Source organism: Taeniopygia guttata, chromosome 11 (genome assembly GCF_048771995.1).
Source record: "Taeniopygia guttata chromosome 11, bTaeGut7.mat, whole genome shotgun sequence".
Taxonomy (NCBI): Eukaryota; Metazoa; Chordata; class Aves; order Passeriformes; family Estrildidae; genus Taeniopygia; species Taeniopygia guttata.
The window spans coordinates 16,176,216-16,201,808 of record NC_133036.1 but is presented as its reverse complement, the minus strand read 5'-3'; the positions used below and the strand labels follow the sequence as shown (position 1 = coordinate 16,201,808).

At 43.3% G+C, this 25,593-nt stretch overlaps 1 protein-coding gene across 1 annotated transcript in view; it reads left to right on the top strand.

The window, feature by feature from the left end:
- The first annotated feature begins 16,164 nt into the window (after positions 1 to 16,164).
- Positions 16,165 to 25,593, top strand: part of VAT1L (vesicle amine transport 1 like) — a 54,993-nt gene continuing 45,564 nt past the window's right edge. Inside the window, exons 1-2 of the mRNA XM_002186961.7 lie at positions 16,165 to 16,490; positions 22,354 to 22,483. Coding sequence (XP_002186997.5) covers positions 16,270 to 16,490; positions 22,354 to 22,483 — 351 coding nt within the window. The 5' untranslated portion in view covers positions 16,165 to 16,269. The remainder of the gene's footprint in view (positions 16,491 to 22,353; positions 22,484 to 25,593) is intronic.

The following is a 25,593-nucleotide window of genomic DNA, read 5'->3' as shown; positions in this document are numbered from 1 at the left end:
GGGCTTTCAAGAAAAGGTATGGGAAAAGGAGTAGCAGTTCTTTACTAGCATGTATAAGAAGGCAAACAAACAACAACACTGGCAGCAACAACAGACAGAACCAGAGACCAAACCACAGCCTTCCCTCAGCTGTAGGCACTTCCCCTTTGCTGTAGTTCTGGTCACAGCTGGGCAGGGAGGGGAGGCAGATAAGGAATAAAGCAATTGCTAGAGACATTTTAATTAAGCTACAACAAGGAATACACTGGTGAGCTCAAGCACTCAGTGTGATCAATTCTTAAGAACTTGTTGCTGTGAGGGAGTCTCTACAGTAGCCAAACAGTGACTGAACAATGCTCAATTTGTTAAAAGATAAATAAGAAAGTGATGAGAAAACACCCTAGTGAGGGAAGAGCCCTAGCCCTTAGACCCTATCAAAACATGCAAATAGATTACACTGAGTTCCCCAAAATACAGAGACTTTATGCTTTACTTCAAAAATGTGACATTCTGTAGGTGTTGCATTAGATATAAATTGGAAAATTCATCCCCCGTGGCACCCTCGAAGCTCTGGGTGTGTGGAGAGAATGAATGCTATCCTTAAGAACCATATTACCAAATTAACGATTGAAACCAGATTAGCATTATTATGGGTCAGAACTGCTCCAAGAAAGGACATGGGAGTTTCTCCCTATGGAATGTGGTTTGGGTTACCTTATCTGGGAAGGGAGGAGAGTTTACCAATGGCTGAAACTAATGACTTATATCTCAGAAATTATTTGCAGGCAATTGCACTTTCTTTCACGGATCTTAGATGAAAAGGGCTGTTACCCCAAACATCACCTCTAGACTTTCACATACACCAGGTAAAACCAGGAGATTGGGGTCTAATAAAAATCTTGGAACAATGCTACCTTAACAGCAGCATGGGAAGGTCCCTTTCAGGTACTTTTAACAACTGAAACAGCTACCAGGAGTGCAGGAAAAGAGTGGTCTCATGCCTCTCAAAGGACCAGTGAAACCTCCTCCCCAAACTTGGACAGTGGTACAAGAAAGTTGTGGGAGATGGCCATGGGGAAGATAGGGCCAGGATGTCATGGCATCCCGGCCCTTTCTTCCCCATGGCCATGCAAAAGTTGTTTTGTTTGAGGGATTTTGCGAGGGTGAGCCATACATTTTTTTGGGTTGTGGCATAATCCATCCAGCCGCTGCTTGGACACAGAGAAAGATGATGATGGTGACAGTGACTTTCACAGTGTTCTGGGGTGTCTTGGGAGGTGTTGCCAGGGTGTCCATTAAGTCCTCAAATGGGTCAGGTGTGCACTGATTAGATTGTAAAAAAGGACCATGTGTTAGGAATAGCTGGTGTGGTGTGGGTGGCGCTTGCTGTCACTGCTAAGGTGTTCACCCTCCGGTTACCCTCTATTATGTGCCCAGGCAGCTCCACGTGTGCTCGGACGTGCAGAATGTGGTAAGGTTGCTCTCTGTGGGAGATGAGCCAAATTAATTCAGAGAGCAAGCTATACAGTTTTTTATTTTGAACTTCCTTGAGCAGGGCATGCTCCACCCACTCTGCTATCCCTGCAACATATGCCAAATCTGTTACCAAATTAAAAGGTTGCTGAAATTTTCTGAACACTCTCACAACTGTAGCAAGCTTTGTAATCTGAGGGGAACCTTCAACAATCTGGACATCAGACCATCACTTCTGCGTGTCCAGGTCCTTCCAGGTGAACGCTGACTTGTGGGACTTGCTTGAGCCGTCAGTGAACACTGTGACCACATTTTTGATTGGGGTTTTGCTTTTATATAATTTTGGGGCCAAATGAAGTGCGTCTTTGAAAAGCTTATGTTTGGGGTAGTGGATCAAAAGCTGGCTGGGATAGCTATCTAGGGAAATTTGTAAATTTCATTAGTTTGTAACACTAATTGCTAATTAGTTAGCATCCAATTATTCCAAATTAAACGGGAGATAAATGCACGCCAGATCGCAAGCAACGAGTTCAGGTGGAGTTGTTACTGTTTTACAGGGTTGGTGCAGCAGGAAGATCCATTCAATAATAAGGAGTGGGTCTCTAGAGGTGTCATCCCACTGAAATGTCAGGGCATGGAAGTTTGGGCACTTAACCAAAGATGCCGATGTTCAGGGGAAGAGATCGGTCCATTCTGTGCACCTGGCGAGACTGGACGGCATGTGCGACCCTCTCCAGGGCTCCACAAGCCTCAGGTGTCAGCGGCCATTGGGAAGCCAGGTCACTGTCTCCTCGTAGCAGCTCGAAAAGCGGTGCCAGTTCTTCATGGTGAGGCCAAAGAGAGGTTGAATCCAGGTGAAGATGCCACACAGCTGTTGCATGTCTCGCAGTGTCCGTGGATCTTTGTTGATTGTCAGGTGTTGGGGTATAATGGTCCTTCTGCTGCTTAGAAACCCAAGGTACTTCCATGGACTTGAGAGTTGGATTTTCTCCTGCGATATTTGGAATCCTGTACCTTCGATGGCTGCTGTGGTCTTGGCAAGCGCTGCGTCTAGGTATGACTTGGTGGAGGCACAGATTAAGATATCGTCCATGTAGTGTAATATGATGGCTTCAGGGAATAGTTTGCGCACTGGTAATAAAACTTGTGCTACAAAAGTCTGGCATAACACTGGGGAAGTTTTCATCCCTTGCAGCAAAGTGGTCCACTGGTAGCTTTTAAAAGGTTCTCTGCGGTTGACTGAGGGAATTGGAGAACGCGAATCTGGGGGCATCTCCAGGGTACAAAGGGATGTCCAGGACTGCAAGCTGCCAATCCCGGGGAAGCATGAGGGAGAGGGGAGGCCAGGCTGAAGGGGACCCATGTCCTCAATTGCATCATTGACCCTACGGAGGTCTTAGAGCAGGCGCCACTTGTCTTTGCCAGGTTTTCTTATCACAAAGACTGGGGTATCCCAGGGGCTGCTAGATGGTACTAGATGCCTTGGGCTTACCTGCTCCTCGACCAGTTTGTTGAGTGCAAATAATTTCTGTTTGGTAAGGGACCACTGGTCCACCCACACTGGTGTGTTTGTTTTCCAGTTCAAAACTCTGCAGTTTTAGTGTGTGCACTCTGCAGTGGTCCACCCTAAAAATCCCACTTAGGTCAGGAATGTCAAGGCAGACCCCCCCACTGGGACAAACCGTCCCTGCCAAAAAGTGAAATGTTAGATGAAACTACAAAAGACTGAATGGTGGCAATCTGCCCCTCAGGCCCCTCCACACTTACCAGAAGTTTCCTTCTCATGGAATTGGCAGCTCCCGCGATGCCGGAGATTGTAACACAATGGGGCACCAACTCCCAGTCGTGAGGCCACTTTGCCTTGGAAGGATGATAATGTCTGTGCCGGTGTCTGCCATCATGTGTAGTTTGATGGACTTTCCTTTCTGGGAAAATGACAGAAGAAATAGGAAGAGACCTTTTAATCTTCAAAAGCTGATTTAATAGTGAGCAGTCAAGGCCAAGACTGGACTGACCTCTGTATTTGCCACCAGAGAGACTTTGGTCCAGTGTGGGCTGCAATCCCTCAGCTGTTGAGCAGTGGGAATATGAGTCAAACCAGACCTTGACAAAAGAGGAATAGGAAATGACATTCAAAGATTTTGGAAATTGCTGGATGGAGTGTCACGGCTTCTATGCTTCACCGCCACATCCCTGCAGTGTGCTGGTCTAGTGCACAGGGCTAGAAGAAAGAACAGGAAGCAGGTATGGGTAACACAGAAGGTAATCTTTGATGCTGCACTTACGCTCTGAGGTTTGCGTCATCCGAGCAAGCAGGGATGGAACTGCTGATGGGAGGCACTGACCACAAGTGTATCTACAACTTACTGTACTTGGAGGAGAACTATGGACAGCAATGTGAACTGACAAATCAGGAACTTGTAAATAGACTGAATTTAACACTGACCTCATAAAAAACTGATTAATCTTATTTATAAGTACTTCACAAAAGGAGCCAGTTTGTGCTGACCAGACAGGGTAATTAAATCAAGGGCTTCAGAAAAAAAAAAAAAAAAAAAAAAAAAAAGATAATAAAAGGAAAGGGTGGATTGTGAGAGATGATGTGGTATTTTGCTGAAGCCAAAAGGTTGCTAGGTAAAAAAATGAAAGGTGTTGGTTCTATGTGTTGTTGTTTGGATTGTTTGGATTTGTTCTCATTGGCTCAATGTTGGTGCTGGAACACCATGACCTTTCCCAGTGTGCATGTGCTTATTTATTATATTAAGAAGAAATAGCCACTGGTGTCCCTCTGCAGGAATGAGGGAGGATGACCCTTACTACATGGGCCAGAGAAGTCAGCACTTGGATTTCTTTACAGAAAAAAACAAATCCTCTCTGCACCCCTTGGCAGCTCCAGCTGCTTGCCCGCAGTGTATTTAATCTTAGTTTTACATGAGATGTGGTGATACATACTCTGGAGGATTGAAGACTGCTGCGGGATTGAGGTGGGGCTGGGACATCTGCTACTGTGGCACATAGTCTTGGTCACACATCCCACCTCAAGCTGCTGCCAGTGGAACCCCTCAGCCTTTACTGAGTCCCAAAGGGTGACTGACACCACCAGTCATGAGCTTCCCAGGGGTTTGGTTTACCCTTTCCCAGAAATGGCTTTTCCTTGCAGTTGGAAATTGGAGCGAGATCTGTATGGGGCCTGCCTGCATCCTGCTAAGGGGTGTCCTCATGCTATGGAAACACTTCAGCAGGACAGAGGGGTCTGCTTATTAACTCCGGGACAGAAGCAGCAGTTTTTAGCCTGGATGGAGCCAAGGAAGCAGGAACTGCCGCATGATGGCATTGTCTGCTGCAGAGAGAGCAGAGGCTCTTCCAGCTCAGAAAACTCTGCAGGAGCCTTCCCTGGGGGCAGAGCACGGTGTGAGCTCCTTGCACTCGTGTTCAGAATAAGGTTACACTGCCACTAGACTGGACTAACCCTCTCAAAATGGCTTTTTCCTGATGGAGGGATCTCTCTGTTCCCAGCTCCTGGCTGAGGTGTTTGAGCAGAGCAGACAGAGCCTGGCAGGAACCTGCTCTTGTGCTGCAGGATTGTATGAGGGGGGTGTCGCCTTGCGCTGAGGGAAACTACGAGCAGAGCAAGAGGAAGAAAAATGGGAAAGGAATTGCTGGGAGAGAGAGACAGAGGCCTGTCTTGGCGGCAGGGAGGGCTGGACACAGGTGGCTCAGGGACACACAGACGAAGCAGGCAGGGCATCGGTCAGGGATGCAGGGAGACAGGACAGATGTGAGGGCAAGCAAGATCTAGCATGGGCCTCAGCAGGCTGGAGTCAAAGCAGAAACAAGACACAGAAGGCCCCCAGATTCAAAAAGCAAGAGTCAACCCCCCCCCCCCCCCAGCAAAAAGCACGGTCTCCAAAGCCCCAACCCCCCACTCAAAAACAAGTTTCAGAAAAACCCCATGGCTTGTGCTGCAGTTATTTTTATGGCCCTGTCTCCTCCCAAAGCCTGCCTGCTGACAGGAGTGCATTGGCCCAGGCCAATGTCCCTCTGCAGTCCATCGGCAGAGACCTTTTGCCATGGACTGCAGAGTGTCTCTGGGGTACAGTGCCTCTGGGGTTCCCCTGCTGGCACATGAACGGGCTGCCAGGCAAATCTCCCCAGAGACAGGGCTTTCCTCTGTCTTCTCCTCGGTGCCTCCTGGAGGGGGCACCTGTGCAGCCCCTTCCCCGTGTGCCTCTGACAACCAGGGTTGACACAAATCACAAGTAAATTGGCTCCTCACACAGGGTAATATGCTGTCACTAGTTTTGACACTGATGGGTCTGTGCCACAGTTGCCCAGTTAAAGGCCTCAATTTTCTCTTGTTTTAATGATTTAAGGTTGCCTCTTCCCTTGTCACTTCAGTTGTTCCCTTTCTGATGTTGCTTGCCAGCAGCAGGGGGTATGATCACTGTACCTGTCCATGAGAATATTTGATAAAATTCTTGGCAGCTCGCTCTAAAACTCGGCAAGTCTTGGCTCTGTATTTATCTGAGGAGGGCTGAGGTGCCCTGGTTCACGTCTGCCTGCTCATCCAGGGAGCTGTCTGATGGCTGTGCTGTTCAGTTGTTTCTGTAGAGCTTCTGAAGTCTCCTGCAGCCCTCAGTCTCTGTAGCCCTGAAGCTGGAGCATGACTGGAGGAAGTGTATTCTGTGTCCCTGATGCTTCTTGCCCACAGTACCTCAGACCACTGAACACTTAAAAGATCTCTTTCCTGTCTTAAAGGAATGTTTTATTTGGATAGGGATCACACTTTCAAAAGTAGCTCACAAACCTTTTTGAACAGCTTCACATAGATTTTCTTTTTTGATCTGCTTGCTTCCCATGAGTTCATACCAGATTCTTTTCCTTAGGTGTGTTTGTAGGGCACTGCCTTTTGTCTTCCTTTCTTCATGTTCCTACCCACGCTTTTCTCTCAAAATAGAGAAGGTTCAACATCCCTGCCACCACCACCTTGTTAAAATAAGAGAAATAACCAGCAATGTTGACTTTCTGGAGCACTGTTTAGCTTTTTCTAGCTAATAATTGCTTCTATTTTAACTTGATTAACCCAACAGTAAATTTAACTTTTCTAGACTGAAGAAATTAAACCATTGAATTAAAGATTTGGAAGTAGTATAGGCCTCTTTTGTCTTCCTCTTAAGGGGGTGTCTTCAAGGTGATTAGAATCCAGCCTCTTAATGCAGAATTTTTTTTTTTGGACTACACATGCTTGACAATCCCACTGATTTCAAGGTCTCTGGGGAAACTTGGGTGACATTCAGCAGAAATAATTCTGATGCTGCAGCTCAACCAAGATAGTGTTGGTATTTGTATCTGATTTAGTAACACAATCCCCTTCTCTAGCTGAGATTCCAGATACTAGTCAGCATCTCCATGTTTAAAGAGAGATGTTGGCTCGTTACCTGCCACGAAAGGACATTGCTTAGCTCATGATTAAAATATGAAGCCAGAAGGTTTCTATATCTTTTTCTTATGTGGGGTGAAAAATATCTCTTACCAATACTCCTAGAAACCTCAGTTTCCTTTGTCCTGACTTCACATCCCATGTTACTTCTTCCTAAATTTTATTTTTGGCTGTAGATATAAACTGCATTTTGAATTATTTCTTCAAAGACTAAGGCAAATGCCAGCACTTGTACTGTGATTTTATTAAGACACTCCTGCTGAATTCCAAATTCTTGTCTAAAATGGTTTCCAACTTTAATTTAAATAATCTGATAAATTAACCAGCTAGACTTTAGATATAGAATTACCTCAAAGTAAGAGAAAATCAAGCTGCATGCTCAAAAAGTAGTTGTGACCCTCCCATTTTACCCTGAAATAAAAAATATTTATCCAGAGTGCCCAAGTTTTCTTGCAGGTTTTCTTACAGTGGATAAAAAAGATCAAACAAATGATATTTTACATGGGTACCCAAGTGTGTTATGTCGTACAGGGAGATAGCAGGTGTGGTCTAAGCTTCCATAGAGGAAGATCATTTCATGAGGACTTTAAAGCCCTCTACTGATATCTCAGAAAGACAGAAACTCTTGAAACACACAGAGATCACAATCAGGCAGTGGCAGGGCATTGTGGCAGTAAGCAGTCCTCATTTTCACCCCTTAATTGGGACTTCAAAGTCTTATGTGGCCAAGTTCTGCCATTCATCTTTAAATACCTTCTCTGATCACTTGTTCATGATAATTCACAACTTACCAATATTCTAATCCATCTGCACAATTTCTAGAGGGAGAAGAATAAGAATGCTGCCCCTATACAACAAGATGTGTTTGCCACAATGAAAGAAGCCCAAGAATGCTCTACGGGCTCTCATCTCCTGACCTTTTCCACTCAGTATTTCCAAACACACTGACAAACCCCAGAGTTTACTGGACCAGATCTGACTTCTCAAAAGACTGGAGCACTGAAGAATCATTTTTCTTGGTTGCAGCCTGGCAGGCTTGCTATGCAGCTTTTACATTAATTTTGTCTCCAGAAATCACCTTTAGCTGATTATTGTTGAAAAGCACATCTGAAATTATTCTAATACTTCTTCAAAGCCTTTAAATTATTTCCAGGTATTAGAAACATAAATTACTTGTTGGTAGAATTGCTTTGTTAAGTCTAGAGCTTAACAGGCTTCAATGATCTCAGAGCTGGGGGAGGTTAGCAAAGCTTGGGAAGAAGAACGTGATTCTGATAGCAGGCATGGAGAATGCGGAATTTACAGGCCACAAGGACACTTTGAAGAACTCCCAAGATAAGGAGGAAACGAACAAAGTCAACTCAGCAACCATGCTAAAATCAGCTCCAGCTGGGTAGAAGGCAATTCAGCCAGGGGAATATTGCAACCACCAGCTCACAGCCACTGACCCAAGAAACCCAGTGTCTGAAAAGAGAAAGACTGAGCATGAGACTAGTTAGCATGGGAAGCCAAAGAATCATTTAACCAATTAAAGGCAGAATACCAGTTAATAAGAGAACCAGGTAGCTTTTAGCCAGGGAATGCTGATGCCTTTTTTGCTAAAATGTTGTGAAGTTTCAGAGAGCCAACCTCTTGTGGCTTATCCCCCGGCTCCCTACTTTGCACAAACAAGAGCAGAAAATAGAAATACCTTGACTTGGTGTGTGAATTGGCACTGTGCAGTGGGCAGCGAGCCCACATTGGGATGAGAGAAGAAACAGAATGGCACAGTCAGTCCTCTTGTGTAGTTACACTGCTGCCAGCAAATGGTCTAATTTCAAACTACAATGCCTTTTTTTCCATTATCTTCCAGTACAGTGAACTACAGCTACCGATGGAATACGTACATAGAATCACAGAATGGATAGAAATGGTTTGGGTTGGAAGGGGCTTTGAAGTTACCTCATTCCAACCCCCTGCCATGGGCAGAGACATCTTCCAGTATCCCAGGGTGCTCCAATCCCCATCCAACCTGACCTTGGAAACTTCCAGGGTGGGGCAGCCACAGCTTCTCTGGGCAGCCTGTGCCAGGGCCACACACTCAGGATTTATTTCTGATACGAATTCTAAATCTACTCTCTGTCAGTTTGAAGCCATTCCCCCTTGTCTTGTCACAACCGGTCCCTTGCTAACAGTCTCTCTCCATCTTTATTGGAGCTCCTTCAGGTACCAGAAAGATCCAGTTAGGTAGCCCTGAAGCTTCTCTTCTCCAGACTGAATAATCCTAATTCTCTCAGCCTTCCCAAAATCATAAAACCAGAACACTTATCCTAGCGTTAATTTAATATTTAGTACTGTGCCATTATCAATAGTATAAGCTTACCCAAAGAAGTTCACTAGTATGCTTAAGTATAAAATAAGGAACTATTTCTCTAGCTGAATGTGGCATGAAGATTTTTGGGCCCATTTCCTAATTTATGAGTTTACTTATTAAAATCAGTAAAAAATAAAAGAGATGTGGTTTTGCTGTGGGATAACTCTGACAGGCAGATAAACCCCATGCACTTTGTCATCTCTTCTCTGCAGCGGGGTGGCGCAGAGGGTCAGAAGGACGACACTGAGAAAACTTGTGGGTTCAGAAAAAGGCAAATTAGTAAGTGAGGCAAAGCTTTATGTGCAAGCAAAGCAAAATAATGAATTAATTCCCTGCTTCATAGTCAGGCAGAAAGTAGGGCCTCAGCCATAACCCCAAATGTTCCCCTCTCCTCCTTCTTTCCCCCAGCAGTGTTTGCTCAGCAAGATGCCATGTGGAATAGGATTCACCTTCCATCTGGTGGGGTGTCCCAGCTGTGTCCTCTCCCAGCTCCCCGTGCACCTCCTTGCTGCTGGGGTGGTTGGAGAAGCAGAAAAGGCCTTGATACTGTGTAAACACTGCCCAGCAATAACAAAAACACTGGTGTGTTACCAGCACCTTTGAGGTTGTAAATCCAAAACATGGCATCACACCAGCCACTGTGAAGAAAAATAACTCAATTGCAGTAAAACAGAATACAGGTTCTGAACCTTGCCTGCAAACTCAAATGCATTTATTCAGTGAAAATCCCTGTTTTTACCAGCCCAAGTGAGATGCAACCTAGAAGCTATGTAATGAACAATTCCATTAGCATCTTAAGAGTGCTCAGAGGAAACCAATCTCTGAATAATTGGTGTTTATGTTTGGTTTTATTGGTAATTTTTTTTTTCCTCCATAGGGAGAGTAGAAAAAATACAGGGAGAGTAGAAGAGAATACAGCAGCATGCTCAGTTGGTTTATTAAAATCAATGAGTTAGAAAGCAGTAAGTAGCTATGAAACTGAGGAAAAGAGAATATTAATAGACCATGATAAAACACTCCACAGAAAACACAGTAATGCTAAAGAGTATCCTTTTCCTTTCTGCAGAAGGCCCATCACAATGGGCACAACCAGGGTGGCACAAAAAGATGCATCAAGAGCTTGTGGGGGAAAGAGAGTTCTTTGTGTTGTAATGCCTATGGAAATTCTGTGCAGTGACAGAGCTCTTGTAAGAGCTGTAAATTGTACAATGCCTTCAGGTTTAAATTCAAGCTAGAAGCATCCCTGCTCCCAGAGCAGCAATCTTTCTGTCACTGCTCTTGGACTGCAGCTTCAGGAACAGGCAACACAGACCTCAGCTTAGAAAACCTAAAAGCTCATTTTGGATTCCTTGAGCAGATTCAGGAGCTGCTGGAATTAGACATGTAAATACTTAACAAGCAAAAAACAAGAGCCTCAAAAAAGGCAAAACAGCTTGGTAATTTGTAGAAAGTGACTTTGATCAGAAACAAAATGTGTTAATAGATTGGTCTGAAGATGGCATTACGTTTTCCTGGTGATACTGTGCACTGTACTGTAACAGTGGGTAACAATTGGACATAGCCAGTAGGATAGCTGGATATGCTTTTCAAACTTATTCTTAGTATTCATTGAATTATTCATTGAATTCTTATCCTTCTGTACACTTCAGCTCTGCTGTAAACTTCAAAGACATTTTTTCACAAGCCTCTAACAAGTTACTCTGGGTCCATAATTACTGAGACCAAATTGAGTCAAAATGCCAAGTGGGATTACTCTTTCTCAAAGCCTGGAGTCACACAGAATGAAGCAGTACTTAAATCATCATGTGCATCCCATACACATAACAGTCCAGTTACTGACCATTGTACTTACAGAGGGAGATTCAACATGTGCAACAATTTCTTACTTTTGCTACAAATTACCTTAAAGAATAAGCTACAAATAATATCTTTAATCTGTTTAAATTCAGGGATGGTATTGCAATACCCTAAAAAATTCTAAGGGTACCTAGTGCTGGTGCAGTAATACAAGGGAACTGTAATACACTGTGTGTATTACTAGTTGTTTTTCACATTAGGTAAAAATGGCTCAACTCAGCTTTACAAAGCAGGAAACAAGTCTTGGAGAGTTGAAATGATGGAGCTGGGACAATGTAGCCAGTCTGCTTTTTGTGAGAGATGTTCTTAAGCAGTGGCAGTAGTAATGTACTCATCTCCTGTAACTTTGCTCCCTGTGATCTACTATCCACCTCTGCAATTTTTTCTGACCTTTTTTTCCCTACATTTCCTCAGTTGAGTACCAAAAGGAAACACAGAACTTCAATGTTACTACCAAAATAATGTTGGGTTTTTTTTGCAAAATAAAAAATACTCAGAGCTTTTGGAAATACAACAGAAGTGTTGGAATGTATAAACAATAGAAGATATTGAATAGTATTTTTACATTATACTACATCAGCCAAATAAATGGATAATAGGGCTTGAGGAACAAGGATATAAATGAAGTTTCGTTAAAAGGGCTTATTTTGGTCTCTGTGTGGTAACTGTCATCACCATGATGTAATTACTTCACAATCCATTTAAAGTTTCCTAAGTTGTATTATTTCGTGATCAGCTATGATTTATTTAATTTCTGTTGTATCCATCACTGAATTATCTGAGCACTATCTCCAAACAAGCCAAATGGTAAAGTAGCAAAAGGCTGCAAGAACTGAGCAGCCAACAGGATAAGGCATATTGGCTTTGCCAAATCCTCTGTGAGTGTTTTCATTTCTTTTCCTCTTTGGTTTAAAATGCAACACATTTTCATTACTTCTCATGATGGCAAGGAACTCTAAACTGCATCTGCTGAAGGGAACTGTACAGTTCTTTTTAGTGCCTATGATCAGAAAATTGCTTCATTGCTGCTATGATTCATACAGAGCTTCACCAGCAAGAGAAAGCCCCTGGCTAAGATAAATAAAATAATACAATTATCTTAATGCAAATCAACTTTAGGAAATGGAAGTCTCTTTTGTTTTTAAAAAGCCCAAAAAATAAATCTAGCATCCTATACTCATTCTACACAGGGATACAGGTGGGAAAAGACACTAAACCAATTTTCCTATTGATAAGAGATGTTGTGGACTACAGGGCATCGCAACAGCTTAAATAGGTGTTCTGAACATGTTTTCAAAACATAATTTCTTTCAGATTTATTTTTGGCACCAGACAAAATTGGTGACAATAGACTGTAAAAAAACCAATGTTTTGGAACCCAATGTATTAAAAACTGCCTTGCCTATGCATTAAAGCAGCCAGAACATACATCACTTTGATTTTCTAATTTAATTTATAACTACTAGAAAAATAAATAATTTAACCTAACAAAAATGTTCATAACTCTTTATTCTAAAAACAAAACATGATTTATGCTCCAGAGAAAATTACTGGGATAAAAATTGCATTCTGATGGAGGATTTGTTTTTGCCATTTATGTGTTACTTCCTTTGAGCAAAGGGATTAGCCCTTATTCGGGTCTTCTTGTTCCTGTTAAGAACAGAAACTGATACAGAGACATCAAGTCCTTCTTGAACACAAACCTCATTGTTCTTCCAAAATGAAGTGGTGTCAAGTATGTCAAGAGTATCTAGTGGGGAATATTGCTTTTGCACAATGGTCCAAGTGTTGTTTGGTTTGCTTTAGTTTGCTTTGGTTTGGTTTCATCTCCACACAGCACCAAACTTTGCATTTAGCTCATCTACTTCAGTTTTTGATCGACCTTCCACTGGGTCTGTGTTTCCAGTAGCAACTTCAAATTCTTCTTTTAACTTCCTCCAGAAGTATGGCAATACTACAGTCAGATTTATCCTGAATGGTTGCTCCACACCATGAAATTCAGGCATGAACCCTCAAAACACTATCTGATGGTGGCTGAATAAAGGAACTTCATGTTCTGAAAGTAAAAGATCTGAATCGAGAGGAAATGTTGCCTGCAACTGCCAGCATTTATCCACAAGTACATTGCTCCATTTCCCTTCCTTTCTGCACAGCATTTTAAACATCACTTTCTCAAAGAAGTGATATCCCCAGCTTGACCAGCAGGTACAGAAGGTGATGAAAGAACTCCTAATTGCTTTTTGCTCAGGTTCTCACAGCATGATCATTAATATTGTCACTGCTTGTCTATACTCATCAAATTGAGTTCTGTGTTTTCACTTTTACAGGTCCAATCACCAGCTGCTGAAGTCAGAGGAAAGTCACCACTGGAATGTTTTTTTTACTGAAGGCTTAAGTGATATGAATGGCCATCCTGCAGCCTGTCTCTAGGGTGGTTAAATTTACAGTCAACTGTCAGAATAAATCCTGCTTTTACATCAGTGTACGCTTCTGTACAGCATCATCAAATATTCTTAAAGAAGTGCTCAGGAATTAAATCAAACTAATGGAATCATATTATGCAAAAATATCTGCTGTATATTACTTCAGTTGCCACAACTGACCTGTGCAATTACTGGTTCTACCATACATCATGTTTCTACAAAATGGCCATCCTTCAACATTTTGACTTGCAAACAGTGCACAGTTAAGGTATTTAGGATAAATTACTTTTGGTTCAGGACCAAGGGGTAACAGAGATACCTTTAAATCAATATGGGGAGGCTTAATGAGAAGACTCAGAAACCATTGCAAAACAAATGCAGTTTGAAGGCCCCGATTCACTTCTTGGGCTGTTGCAGACTGCTGGGTGATGCGTGTGAGCTATCCCCTAGTCTCTTCATCATTCTGGGTGTCACTTAGTTGCCATATGTTATGTGCTTTACTTTCCCCAGTCACTCTCTGCTTCACCATTCATTTGAGTCAGAACTGTACCAACTGTAACACTGCCAGCAGAGTGAATCATTTGGAGACAAGCGCATGTTATTCTTTATTCAGCTGCTGCCGCCTGGTCATGCATTCAAATGGTCAGATCTAAAGTGACAGAACCTTGTATTCCCCATTACAGCACTGAATTTAGCCAAGTGCAGGGAACAGGGAGGGGATATTCATGGTATTACCAGGGGAGCAAGGGAGAAAAAAAGGTTCCTGATCTTTAAAACAGTTGGATCTTTCAACATACTGATACTTGGAAAAAAGTGAATGGCATCACTTTAATATGTCACACATAAAATTCCTGATGGTGTTAATGAGCTGGTTCTGAATCTCTGTCAAAACATATCTTAAGGACAACTTAAGTGGTTTCTGAAGCATCAGACTTCACTTTTGAAAAAATATGCTTGAACTTCTTGAGGTAATGGACTTAGTGAAGCTTCCCTGAGGCTAGTACTATTTCTCCTTTGCTCCTAACATGTATTTATTTACTGCTTCATTCATGGCAGCCTTAGATGACAAATTCTCAGAAATGGCCTTTTAAAAATACATTATCTAAAAGTTTTCACAGACTACAGAGGGAAAAAAAAAACCAAAATTGCAAAGGAATAGGAAAATTCTCTCCATTCCTCCGCTATCTCACTTTGTTACTGTTAATGAAAATGTTTTATTCCATTATGTGTTATAGCTAAGATATTTCCAACAGCTTTGGCTTCCTTCAAATACTCGAACACAGAATACGTGACTCAAGATGAAATAAACGCACATTGTGAAATTAAGGAGTATTGATGAACTCAGACCACTACAACTCCACAGCCTAAAGAGAGGGCAGTCAGAATCCCCAATAGATGACAGAGAGTCCTGAAGCTTCTTAGGATCTCAGTTGCTGCTGGCAGGGGTGGCTTGATGGAAGAACTGTACCCACAGGGAGGTCTGCAGGACCACTCGCCATACACACAGCATGCTGCAGTGAATTTTGGAACTCCATAAATACATGCATCGTTTTAGGTTGATTTACTCAAACCCTGGGGCCATCCACCAATTGGTACAGGGATCTAATACTGAACTCAACAGACACTCCATCAACATCCATGGAACCACAACTAGTGATCCCCCAAAATCCATGCTCAGCTGCCCCAGGGGAGGCTGCAGGCACTTGCCGTCATTAACACAGACCCAAGTGGCTGATGTCCAGTCCTCTTAGGGACCCAAACCAGGGCAGTCCCAGGGAGCGCCGGTGGATGGGTGCCTCACAGGACACCCTGTGCTCATTAAAGGATTTAGCTCCTCACAGGAGCCAGCAAAGACCAGCAGTGATCACCAACTAATGATTGTTGTATAAAGGCTTAAAAGTGCTCTGCAGCAGTCTCAAGCTTGTGTTTCTTGCTGCGAAGGTGTGTGTCAGTCGCGAGGCAGCTGCCCGCCTGCATGGTTCTTCTGACACTAAGAGCGCTCACTGAGCTGGGCCAGAGAAGAGCTTCAGGACAAGAAACAGGGCAGGTGAGACTCTGCACACTGGGCTCCCCAGTGAGGATCAAGACCCAGACATCTCAAATGAAGATTTAATCCACAGTGCCATGAGCTCTGGGGCACAGAGGGTGGCTGGTCCTGTCGGGCAGCCTGGCCTCAAACTCAGCTCAGCGGGCTTTGGGCTCTGCACTGGCCTAAGGTGACAGTGGGGCTGTTCAGCCTGGAGAAGAGACTCAGGGAGGGTCGGGGTGATCTTATCCCTCTCTACAACTACCTGGAAGGAAGGTGGAGCCAGATGGGGATCGGGCTCTTCTCCCAGGTAACAAGTGACTGCATCCTGTAACAAGTAACAGGACTTAGTAAAGCTGTACCGGGAAGTTGAGGCTGGACACCGGGAAGAATTTCTTCACAGAAAGACATGAGACATTGGAATGGGCTGCCCGGGGAGGTCGTGGAGTCCCCACCCCTGGAGGTGTTTAAGGACTGGACGTGGCTCTCAGTGCCGCGGTCCGGGTGACGATGTGGGGATGGGTTGCGAGGCTGGGCTGTGTGGTCTCAGGGAGCCTTTCGCCGGCCTGGCTCGCGGCTCCGTGCCGGGGGTGCCGCGGGCGGCGCGGGGGCGGCGCGGGGCGGAGGGCGCTGCGCAGCCGGTGCAGTGCGGCGGGCGGGCCCGCGGCTCCGCGGCCATTCCGCACGGCGGCACCGCGGGAGCCGCCGCAGCCCCGCCATGGCCAAGGAGGGAGCGCAGCGAGCCGAGGAGACGGAGCAGATGATCGACAAGGAGGGCGGCAGGGAGGCGGCCGAGGGCGGCAGCCTGCGCGCCGGGGACGCCAAGGAGATGCGAGCCGTGGTGCTATCCGCCTTCGGGGGGCTCAACAAGCTCCGCGTGTCCAAGAAAGCCATGCCGGAACCGCAGGAGGGCGAGCTGAAGATCCGCGTCAAAGCCTGGTCCAGTATCGCCCCTCGCCCTCTCCTTCCCCCGGGGCGCGGGCGGGTGCGGGTGGCCGCGCTGGGGCCGTGCCCTGCGGCCGGGCATCCCTGCTCGGGGATCCCTGCCCGGCTCTGGCGCCGATTTCCCCACCTGTGGCTTCCCCTCGGCGAGCCCCGCTCCCGGCAGCCGCCGCCCCGTCATCCCCCGGCTCAGCGCTGCGCTCCGGTGCGGGGCGGGCAGCGGGGCCGGTGCGCGCCCGGCAGCAGATGCGGAGCGAAGGAGATTGTCGGTGGTGTTTCACGCTACCGGCTAGGATGGAAGGGGGGAAAGTCCGGGCAAGTGCGTTCGGGGCTTGGGTTTCTCTGAGAAATGTGGATGCCAGATTGTGCGTGTTGCTCAGCACCTCTTTCTGTCACACTGGCTGTTGTTTTTCTCCTGGGAATCACTTACTTAAGTCCGCATCCTTTTTCATCGGAGCTTCTGTGGCAGCGTGGCCAGAGCTTGGGATAATTTCCCAGTGTTAGACCCTGTGTCCAGGTGACAAGTGGCTACCGTCTAGCAGGATGCTGAAACAAGCTTTCCTAGATGGCTTCTTTTTCTTTTTTTTTTCTTTCTTTTTTTTTTTTTTTTTAATTTTTTTTTTTTATTCCCAGACAATCGGAGGAGACTGTTATTTCTAGATTGCTGGTTCTTAGTGCACATGTTCCTTTGTGAAAATAGGATTAATTTTTCTGAGTGACAGAAGCCACATTATGATCTTACTACACAACTTGATGTTTACCAAAGACTGAATTAATTTTGCCTAGGCAAGGATTTATCTTTTGTTGTTCTTTTCTGCTATGTGAAAACATGGTGCTTCTGAAAGATAAATTCCAAGGTGAAGGCCAAATTGTTTACTTTAGAAGGAACTTGTGTTAAAAATTTTACTGGTATGGGGGAGTGAGCTTGTTTTGAATGATGTATCAGTGGATCTGCTTCAGATTTGGAATATCATGGTAGGTTAATGTAGCTGAGTGTCTTGACCTATTCAGATGCTGTACTTTCCATCCTGTTCTTAATGGGGCTCATAAAGTTTGTGACCATTGTGAGTATTCCCCCACCAAGGTGCTGCCTATGAAAAATAGTGATATCCATTATTCTGCATGAGCATTAGTAAATAATGGTCTGGGATTTTTTTCATTCACATTTGGTATTGTTTTTTTTTTTCTCTCTCTACTAGCCACAATGGGAAATGCAAGAACTTCTGTGCTAAGTGAATAGCACAGTGAATGGTTCTTGTTTCCTGAGTGGTTTTTTTTTCAGCCATTGGGTTAACAAAAGTTAACATGCAAAACTAAAAATGTTATTAGCACATGGATATATTCCTCTAAATGTGTCAGGGGCTTACAGCATTTTCCAGTACCTGTATGAATTCCACTTTCATGAAGCCAGTAGCTGTGTGTGTATCACAAATAGCAAGCTACCTACACAAGAACACTTGGCTGTAAATTAGAATTGTGCAGCCATAGCTGCAGCTGCTCTCCAGGGCTGCAGTGTCTGTAGACTGTGTGAGCTGCACACGTGCTGTTTGACACCAGCAGACCTGCTCAGCTGCTTCCCAGGTAACTGCCAGGTTGCACAATGCCCCGTGTGTCTTGGGAGCTTCCCTTCCTGCTGGAGGAGCCTGCAGGCTGGAGAGCATCTGCTTGTCATTCCTGGCTGGAAATGGCCACAGGGCTGAAATGTCACCAGGTCACCAAAGTGTGCTTCCAGGCAAGGCAAAATCAATTTGCTGATCCTCTTGACCCAAGCCTGTAAATGCAGAGGATTGATTGGGATGATGATGGACTTGGGAGACGGAGTGAGAAAGGGGTGGGCTGTGCCCAGGGCAGTGTGCACATGTTGATGTGGGCAGTGCTGAACACACGCAGGATGGGTTGTTCCAGTCATCAATACTTCTTACAAAACACGTATTCTGTTGAATCAGTTTTGTAGTTGACCATCACTAGAGATTATTATTATTATTTGACTCAACAAAGTGATGGAGAAAAATAAGCTTTATTTTACAAAGGATATGCACATGCTTGATAAATAGTGTACACCAGTGTGGTAACCCTGTGGATAAAACCAATTTAATCACATGTTTAGACCCCTTAAGTTGTATGCATACACTTCGTAGCATGGTACTAGAGATGGAGGAGATGTTGCTATTAGCACTAAGCCAGATGAATAATTCTTTTGAAGATCTGGAATATCAGTGATCCAATTGAAAATGTGTCAGCTCAGATGAGTCATGTGTTAGGCTCATTCAATGACTAAGAAATGGAACAGCCATTGATGTCCAAGCTGAGTCACAGCTCGTGCATATTTCTTGAAATAATTTTTGATTGATAATGATGAAGGAGTTGAAACTCCTGTGTTTGTTTGTATTGTAATTTGCAGGCAGCAGAATGTTGGGATACAGACTGTTTAAAAGATGAGACAAGTAGCTGGAATGAATGGAAGCCATATTTCAGATACGTTGTGTGAATAAGTAATAGTGTCCTATAATTACCTCCCTCTGATGTTCTTTTTTTTCTCTTATTTCTTCCTTGTGCTGCTGTACATGTGCATTATGAGGAATGAGGCAGAAGTGACCCTTCTGGCTTTCTGATTGTGAGATAAAGGCACTTTAAAAAAACTGGAGCAGATAAATCCTAACTGTAGGAGAGTAGTGGAAGAGAATTAGTGCTGCTCCTTAAGGCTGTCTTGTTTATATGGTGTTGGTTTCTGCATAAAAAGCATGATAATTTTACACCTTTCCTTTATGTATAGATATAGTTGGTTTTGTTGATTTTTTTTTTTTTTATTTTAAGATTGGGCAGCTTGCTGGCTGTGGTTAAGAGGAAGGATTGTAAGAATGCAAAACTCAGGGTCCTCTTGTTTGCTCTGTGACAATTTATTAATTTCAGTAATTAATTTTAGTGGATTTTTACAGTGAGATAAGAAAGATCAAAAGCAGCACCTCCCCAAACCAACATGTCATGGAGTGGTCTTCATGATTTGGGATTTTGCCGTGGAAGGTACTGGGCATCCTTGAGTGTGTGGGATGGAACAAGGAGAACCTAATTGAGTGTTGCCACACTTAAGAAAAGGGAAATAAAAATGCTGCAAAACTAAACCACAAGTATAGCAAGTAATATTCAAGGCCCTCAAAAGGATCTGGTGTTAAGGTAGAGCATTGCAGACTGAGAAAGTCAGATTCAAGGATAATTCCATATTTGTTAAAGTCTGCCTGCAGTAATGCACAGTTTGTGCAGGTCAAAGAGACATCCCTGCTCTGTCACAGGGAGGTTCTTGCAGAACCCCTATGTCAATGTATTGATCTTGGTAATTCATATCCTTCCCTATCTTCATTTGCATCCAGACCTGGATTTAGGATTAAAAACAAGCTGTGTACTGTTAGTCACTGGATTGCTTTGTATTTACACTTCTCCCTCTGCATCTGCCCTTACTTAAAGTTCAGGAGTCACTTTCTCTGGCTGCTCACCAGAACAGGTGATCCTGGTTTGCACTGGTACAAGAAATAAATTGTGCTTAATCTCTGTAAATCTACCACTCTTCATGAGACATATTTTCTTGTGATGCTCTATGCAGTCAAACCTTTCCTGAGTGTGCTGTTGATTGAATCCCAATGAAAGAGCTGGGTATCTTCAGTGAAATTACAAAACTTGCCATCCATCTTTAGGCTCTCTTGGCTAGTCAAAGGAAAGAAAAAAAAGCTGAGTTGACCAATACACCATAATCATGCTTTCTGACCTACTGATCCTCAAATTTCTCAGTTAAGATAAAACTTCTGTCCTTCCTTCAATGTGGAGAAGAATAGGAGTCTGAGAGTAGCAGGGATGCCACAACATGTAAGAATAAAGGAGATGAAAGTGAATGAAGAAGAAACTCTCTATAAAGTGACTAGAAATTATTAGAAAGCCTGGTCAACTCTCTGTAGTTCAACTAGTAATTAAAATAATAAGAACACGTGACTTGATTATTGCTTACCTTGTGTAGTGTTTTTTCTTCCCTTATCACACCTGTTCTAATGTGAGGTCCTGTAGTTCATTGTAATAGAGTATAGTTTAATTTTGCTGCCCTTTATCCCTCTTTGGGGAAAAAACAGATGAAAAAGAAATGGCACTAGGACAGAACTGAACTGCCAGTATTATGTCATTAGATGCAGAGCTGAACATGTGCCTTTTCAAAACCTGTCTGACAATTTACTTCATGAGAAGGAGTTTATTTGTGATCATTGTCAGGAGCAAAGAGCAATGGCTTTTGCATATCCACCTGTCCCCTTCTTGCCTACTTGTTATGACACCACGGGGTATGTTCCTGCCCAGGTTCCCTCATCACAGTCCTGCCTCCAGCTGCCTTTTCTTGCAGGAATGTAGGGAAAAGTTAACTTTGTGTAAAATGCTTTCAGTGTGGAAAGATGCATTTAAAAGACCATTGCTGAAGTTAATGTACACAGGCAGAGGTTGCCACCATCAGTGCTGTGAGACTTACTGGGTTTGTGGTTTGTTTTGGAATTTTTGTCTGTTTGTTTGTTCCTCTTCTCCAAACAATGGCTGCCTTGCAGGCATTTTGCTATTTGGAATTTCTCTTTCATATCAGCATCACAGTGGCGATGTAGGAGGTGGTCTTACCCACTGGATAAGAAGTGACCTTTCCAAAATAATTTCAAATTTGCCAGCTTAACTGTGTGAAAACCCCTCTTAACCTTCCATATGGTTGATATTATAGGTTTTATGTATGAGTATGGTAAAAGTTGTGGGTTCAGGTTGTTCTTAAACCCTCCACCACAATTATGCATGCTTACATTTGGTGGGGTTTCCTTCCCCCTCCCCAGTGACCTACATCCCATGAATGCCATGCTGTCGTTGTGCTTGGGCTGGGTGTCTGTTCTGTCTAGTAATTTGTTGGGTCTGTTCAGTCTGTCTGTGTCTTGATTAGTATCTGACTAAAGCTGCAGCTAATAAATCCTTGTGCCCATCAGTAATGTGATGCATCCAGGCAGTTGCTGGTATCACATGTGTGAGTAGCACTGGCTGTGTGCTTGGCTAACCATAAAAACAGGGCTGTGTTTTGGAACAATGGATTAATGCTGAAGTGTATTTCAGCTAGTTAGGAGTTTTAAAGTTTTAACTATGTCATTAAGGCCAGTAATCAATATATGCACATAGTAGATAAGTGGTGCCTTTTTTTTTTTTTTTTTTTTTTTTTTGGTGGCTGCCTAGAAAACCACAAAATTTTCCTTAATAAAATTGCATACAAAGGAAAATGCAAAAGTGCTTTAGGATTTTTGCAAAGCTGAGGCTGCAGGGAAAGACCTGTATTTTTTTCTGAGCATCAAACATGAGGACTTCAAAGACCTTAATAAATTTTGAAAAAACATACAAACATGATCCAGGAAGGAGCAGTTTTAAAACAAAAGCCTAAGACTCCTGCCTCAGACAAACACAAGATGCATTCCTGGGGTCACATCAAAGGTTAGGAGAGTTAGATCATGTAGCTGCTAGCCCAAAATAACTATAATGTGTGAGGCTTGGGGTTTTCTTCTTAAATGGACCTGGCTTTACTTGCCAGCTAGTAATGCATTTGTAGCAATCACAGCGTTTTCACTGTCTTGAATTCTGAAATGCCCTGTGGGGCTGCTGGCAGCTGTGGTGACCTGGCACGTGCACCCTGTGCCCAAGGCTCAGCATCCCAAGAGTGGGAATGTCTGCTGAGTCCCATGGCCCTGCAGAGCCCAGCTTTTTAATGCTGCCCTGGAGTTTCCTGGCTGTCCCATCACTCAGGTCAAGTTTTCCTTCTCTACTTTGATCTGTGGTAATAGTCTTGATTTTATTTTTTTCCTGTGTTTTGCAGTGGTTTGAACTTTATTGATTTGATGGTGCGACAGGGGAATATTGACAACCCTCCTAAGACTCCACTTGTTCCTGGCTTTGAATGTTCTGGAATTGTAGAAGCTCTTGGAGACAGCGTGAAAGGATTTGAGGTAATTTTTTTTACTTTCAAAGTGAGAGTTTTAAGTGTCATATAAATAATCACCAGTTCTAATCCCTTCTGCTCTGCCAGGGACAGCAGCCTTCACCACCCTGTTGAGAATTGAAAGGTCAATTTTTCCTTGCTGTTTCCCAAGCGTGAGAATGACCTCTTGAATTAGTTTCTGAATCCACCACTGTCATCTCCTTCAAATCCTTCCTGAAAGTCACTTGTGCCATGTGCACATCCTGATGGCTAAATAGGAACTGGAAAGCATAAGTGATGTACTTTAACAGAATGAAAGAAATTAAGTTAACTTGTTAAGTTTCCTTTCTTGGCCGTGTTTCCTGTCATCACTGCTGTTTTACTCCAAGCCCAGGTGCTGCTGATTCTGGTTCTAGCTTTTGATCTTGATTTAACAGAGTCCTGTTTACAGTAAGCTTTGCTTCTTAAAACTGTGTGCATTAATGAGGTGCAGATTAAATTAGAATTATGATTCTGGATATAGGACTTAGTCTGATTGCTAAAATAGGAAAAATATCTATTTCACCTGACAGGTTGTGATAAATCTCAAATAGTTGATGTATATAATAAAGCTTTCATAAATGGTTATGGACTCTTTGGTATCTCTTATGGCATATAAGCAACATTTTGTCCTGCCTCCTATTGCCTCCTATTCTACCATTGATATTAAACATCAATATTCACTGCAAACTTGCATTTTATTGCCTAAGTAGGTTGAAAATTTTGGAAATAAATCCTGAGTTAATACGTGGCAATCATATCTTAGTTGTTTGCAAAGTCAGTCATGTCAAAAGCTGATCAAATTTTCTGAATTCTTATTATATGTGGATCTTAAGAAGATATAAGTATTTTTATCTAAAGATAAAATTTTTCTATTCTCAAACAGCTAAAATTTGTCAGTTGGATGAATATAATGGCCAGTTTAGTTTCCACTATCCTTTCAGTGATGAGATCTTCCTAGGGGATTTCTCTCTGTTCCCTTCCTGAACTTCCATCTCTGCCTTGAAACAAGTTGTAATCTTTCAATATATTTTGTTGCAAACAACTGAATGATAATTTTGCTGTTTGAAAACCTTTGCTGCTTCAGTAGTTCTGCTCTAGCATTGGTACTTTATAGCTGTGCTCCATATTGAAGAATGTTCTCTGAAAGGAGGCTAAAAAGCCTCTGCTCCAGATCAGCACTCTCATTTTTAAAGTTCTTGCTATTTTTAAAGGGCATCATGAGGCTACAGCATATGGTGCTTGTTTGAATAACACTGCACCTGACTGAATATACTGTATCTCTTTATAAAGTGACATCTTTGTTCTGACTGTGGAGCACATTTGTGCACTCCTGTACTCCCTGTAACCAAAACTAGCTGTAGTATTTTATTTTTTACACACAGCCTTCACAGCCATGGTTGTGTTCGAGTGATCTAGAAAAGGGTCCACACTCAGAGTGACAGCTGTGCATGGATCCATCAGCAGGAGAACATGCCATGAGGGTGATGGAAGAGTTCTGTTGGTTTCCTTATGGAATTCTTGCACAGAGTAGGGGCACACCAGATGTTTGGTGTCTCCTTGGCATATGTTGTTACCTCTGTCCACAGTGGTGGCAGAGATTGCACCCTGTATCCTTTCCCTGGGTAGATCTCTTCCAGTTCCAGCCCTTCTAAAATAGGTGTAGTGCCTATTCCTTCTCCCATTAAAACAAAAAGCTGCTTTCTGATGATGACAGCTGTATCCGGCCTGATCTCTCTCCAGTTTTGGGGATGATTCTCAAGAAATGAGGTCTAATCTGACTGGGCTCTGAATAGTGTCTGTGGTAAAATGTGGTATTTAATGTTGGTAAGAAGTGCCTTGCGAATCACCAAGAGGGACTTTTCTGCATTCTTTTTGGTAACCATTTATGGTTTATTGCAAGGATATAGGGCATGTTAACATCTGTACTAATTAATCCTAGCAGACTTTCTATTTTAGATGCTTCTCTAAGAGAAAAGGGAACCACAGAGTGATTACCAGTGAGGCATTGTTAATTTGAATGTTTTTCAAAAGGAGGAGGCATTTCAGTGAAATTGGAATGACAGCTCTGTTTCAGCATTCTCATTCTAAAAGAGACAACCCTTCAGAACTGTCAGCAGCACCTTAGCTTCGAGCAAGCCTGCAATATCCCAAAGCAAAAGTGATGACTCGGGAGACCAAAATGTGCTTGTGCTGTAAACGTTTGCCTGAAGGCAAAAGTGTTGTGCTTTACTCCATACTTGTAGCTTCTAAAGCATTAGAGAGTATTTGTAGAATGTAAGAGAGCATCAGGCAGCTAAGCAAAGTTATTTTAGAGGGACAGCTGCTGTTAGTTTCAGTTAAAATATGAAGGCCTGGAGTTTGATGCTATTCCTGTCTTATCCTGGGGGTCCATTGCAGAGCTCCTTTCATGGTTCAGGCTGTTGCTTGGGTTGGTGTATTCTAGAATGGCAGAGGGTCTAAGGCAAGATAAAAGATGCCATGGGGTTGCTGGTGGTGAGGAATTACTGAGAGTTTGTAAGAGTTGTACCTGTGAAGATTTTAACACACACTGGGCAAACATTTGCTGAGTGTGGCTGTCCCTTGTAGACCCCTTGTAGACCCAGCAGCCCAGCTTCTGCTTTAGGGTCAGTGTTGCTTTCCAAGCCTGTTGTGCCTTGTTGTTACTCTTGTCCATCTGAGAAGGGTCAGTATCTCTGCTTTAAAAACCTGAAGCTGCCATGAAAGCCATATCCAAACAGTTGAGCTTGATGTGCCTGGACCTCTGAAGGGTTCCTAGGAGCAGCCAACTGTATCTAATATTTGCAGAAAGCCTTTTTTTCTCCATAGTGAATTGTGCTTTCACTACCATGTATTTTCAGAAGAAACTCAGCAGAGAAATTTTGCACTGAAAGATAGCATTTCATTGCTCCTTTAAATCTTGCCAAATTCACTTTGTAGATTTAACAGTACCTTAAAATCCAAAGGTATATTTTTGATGATTAAGGTGGCTTATTTGAAGTCGTAGAACTAAATTCTGCTCTGACACATGACTGTGGAGATTACAATCACAGATATATCTTGGTAGAATCAGTTAATAAGATAATAAAAATAGAAGGT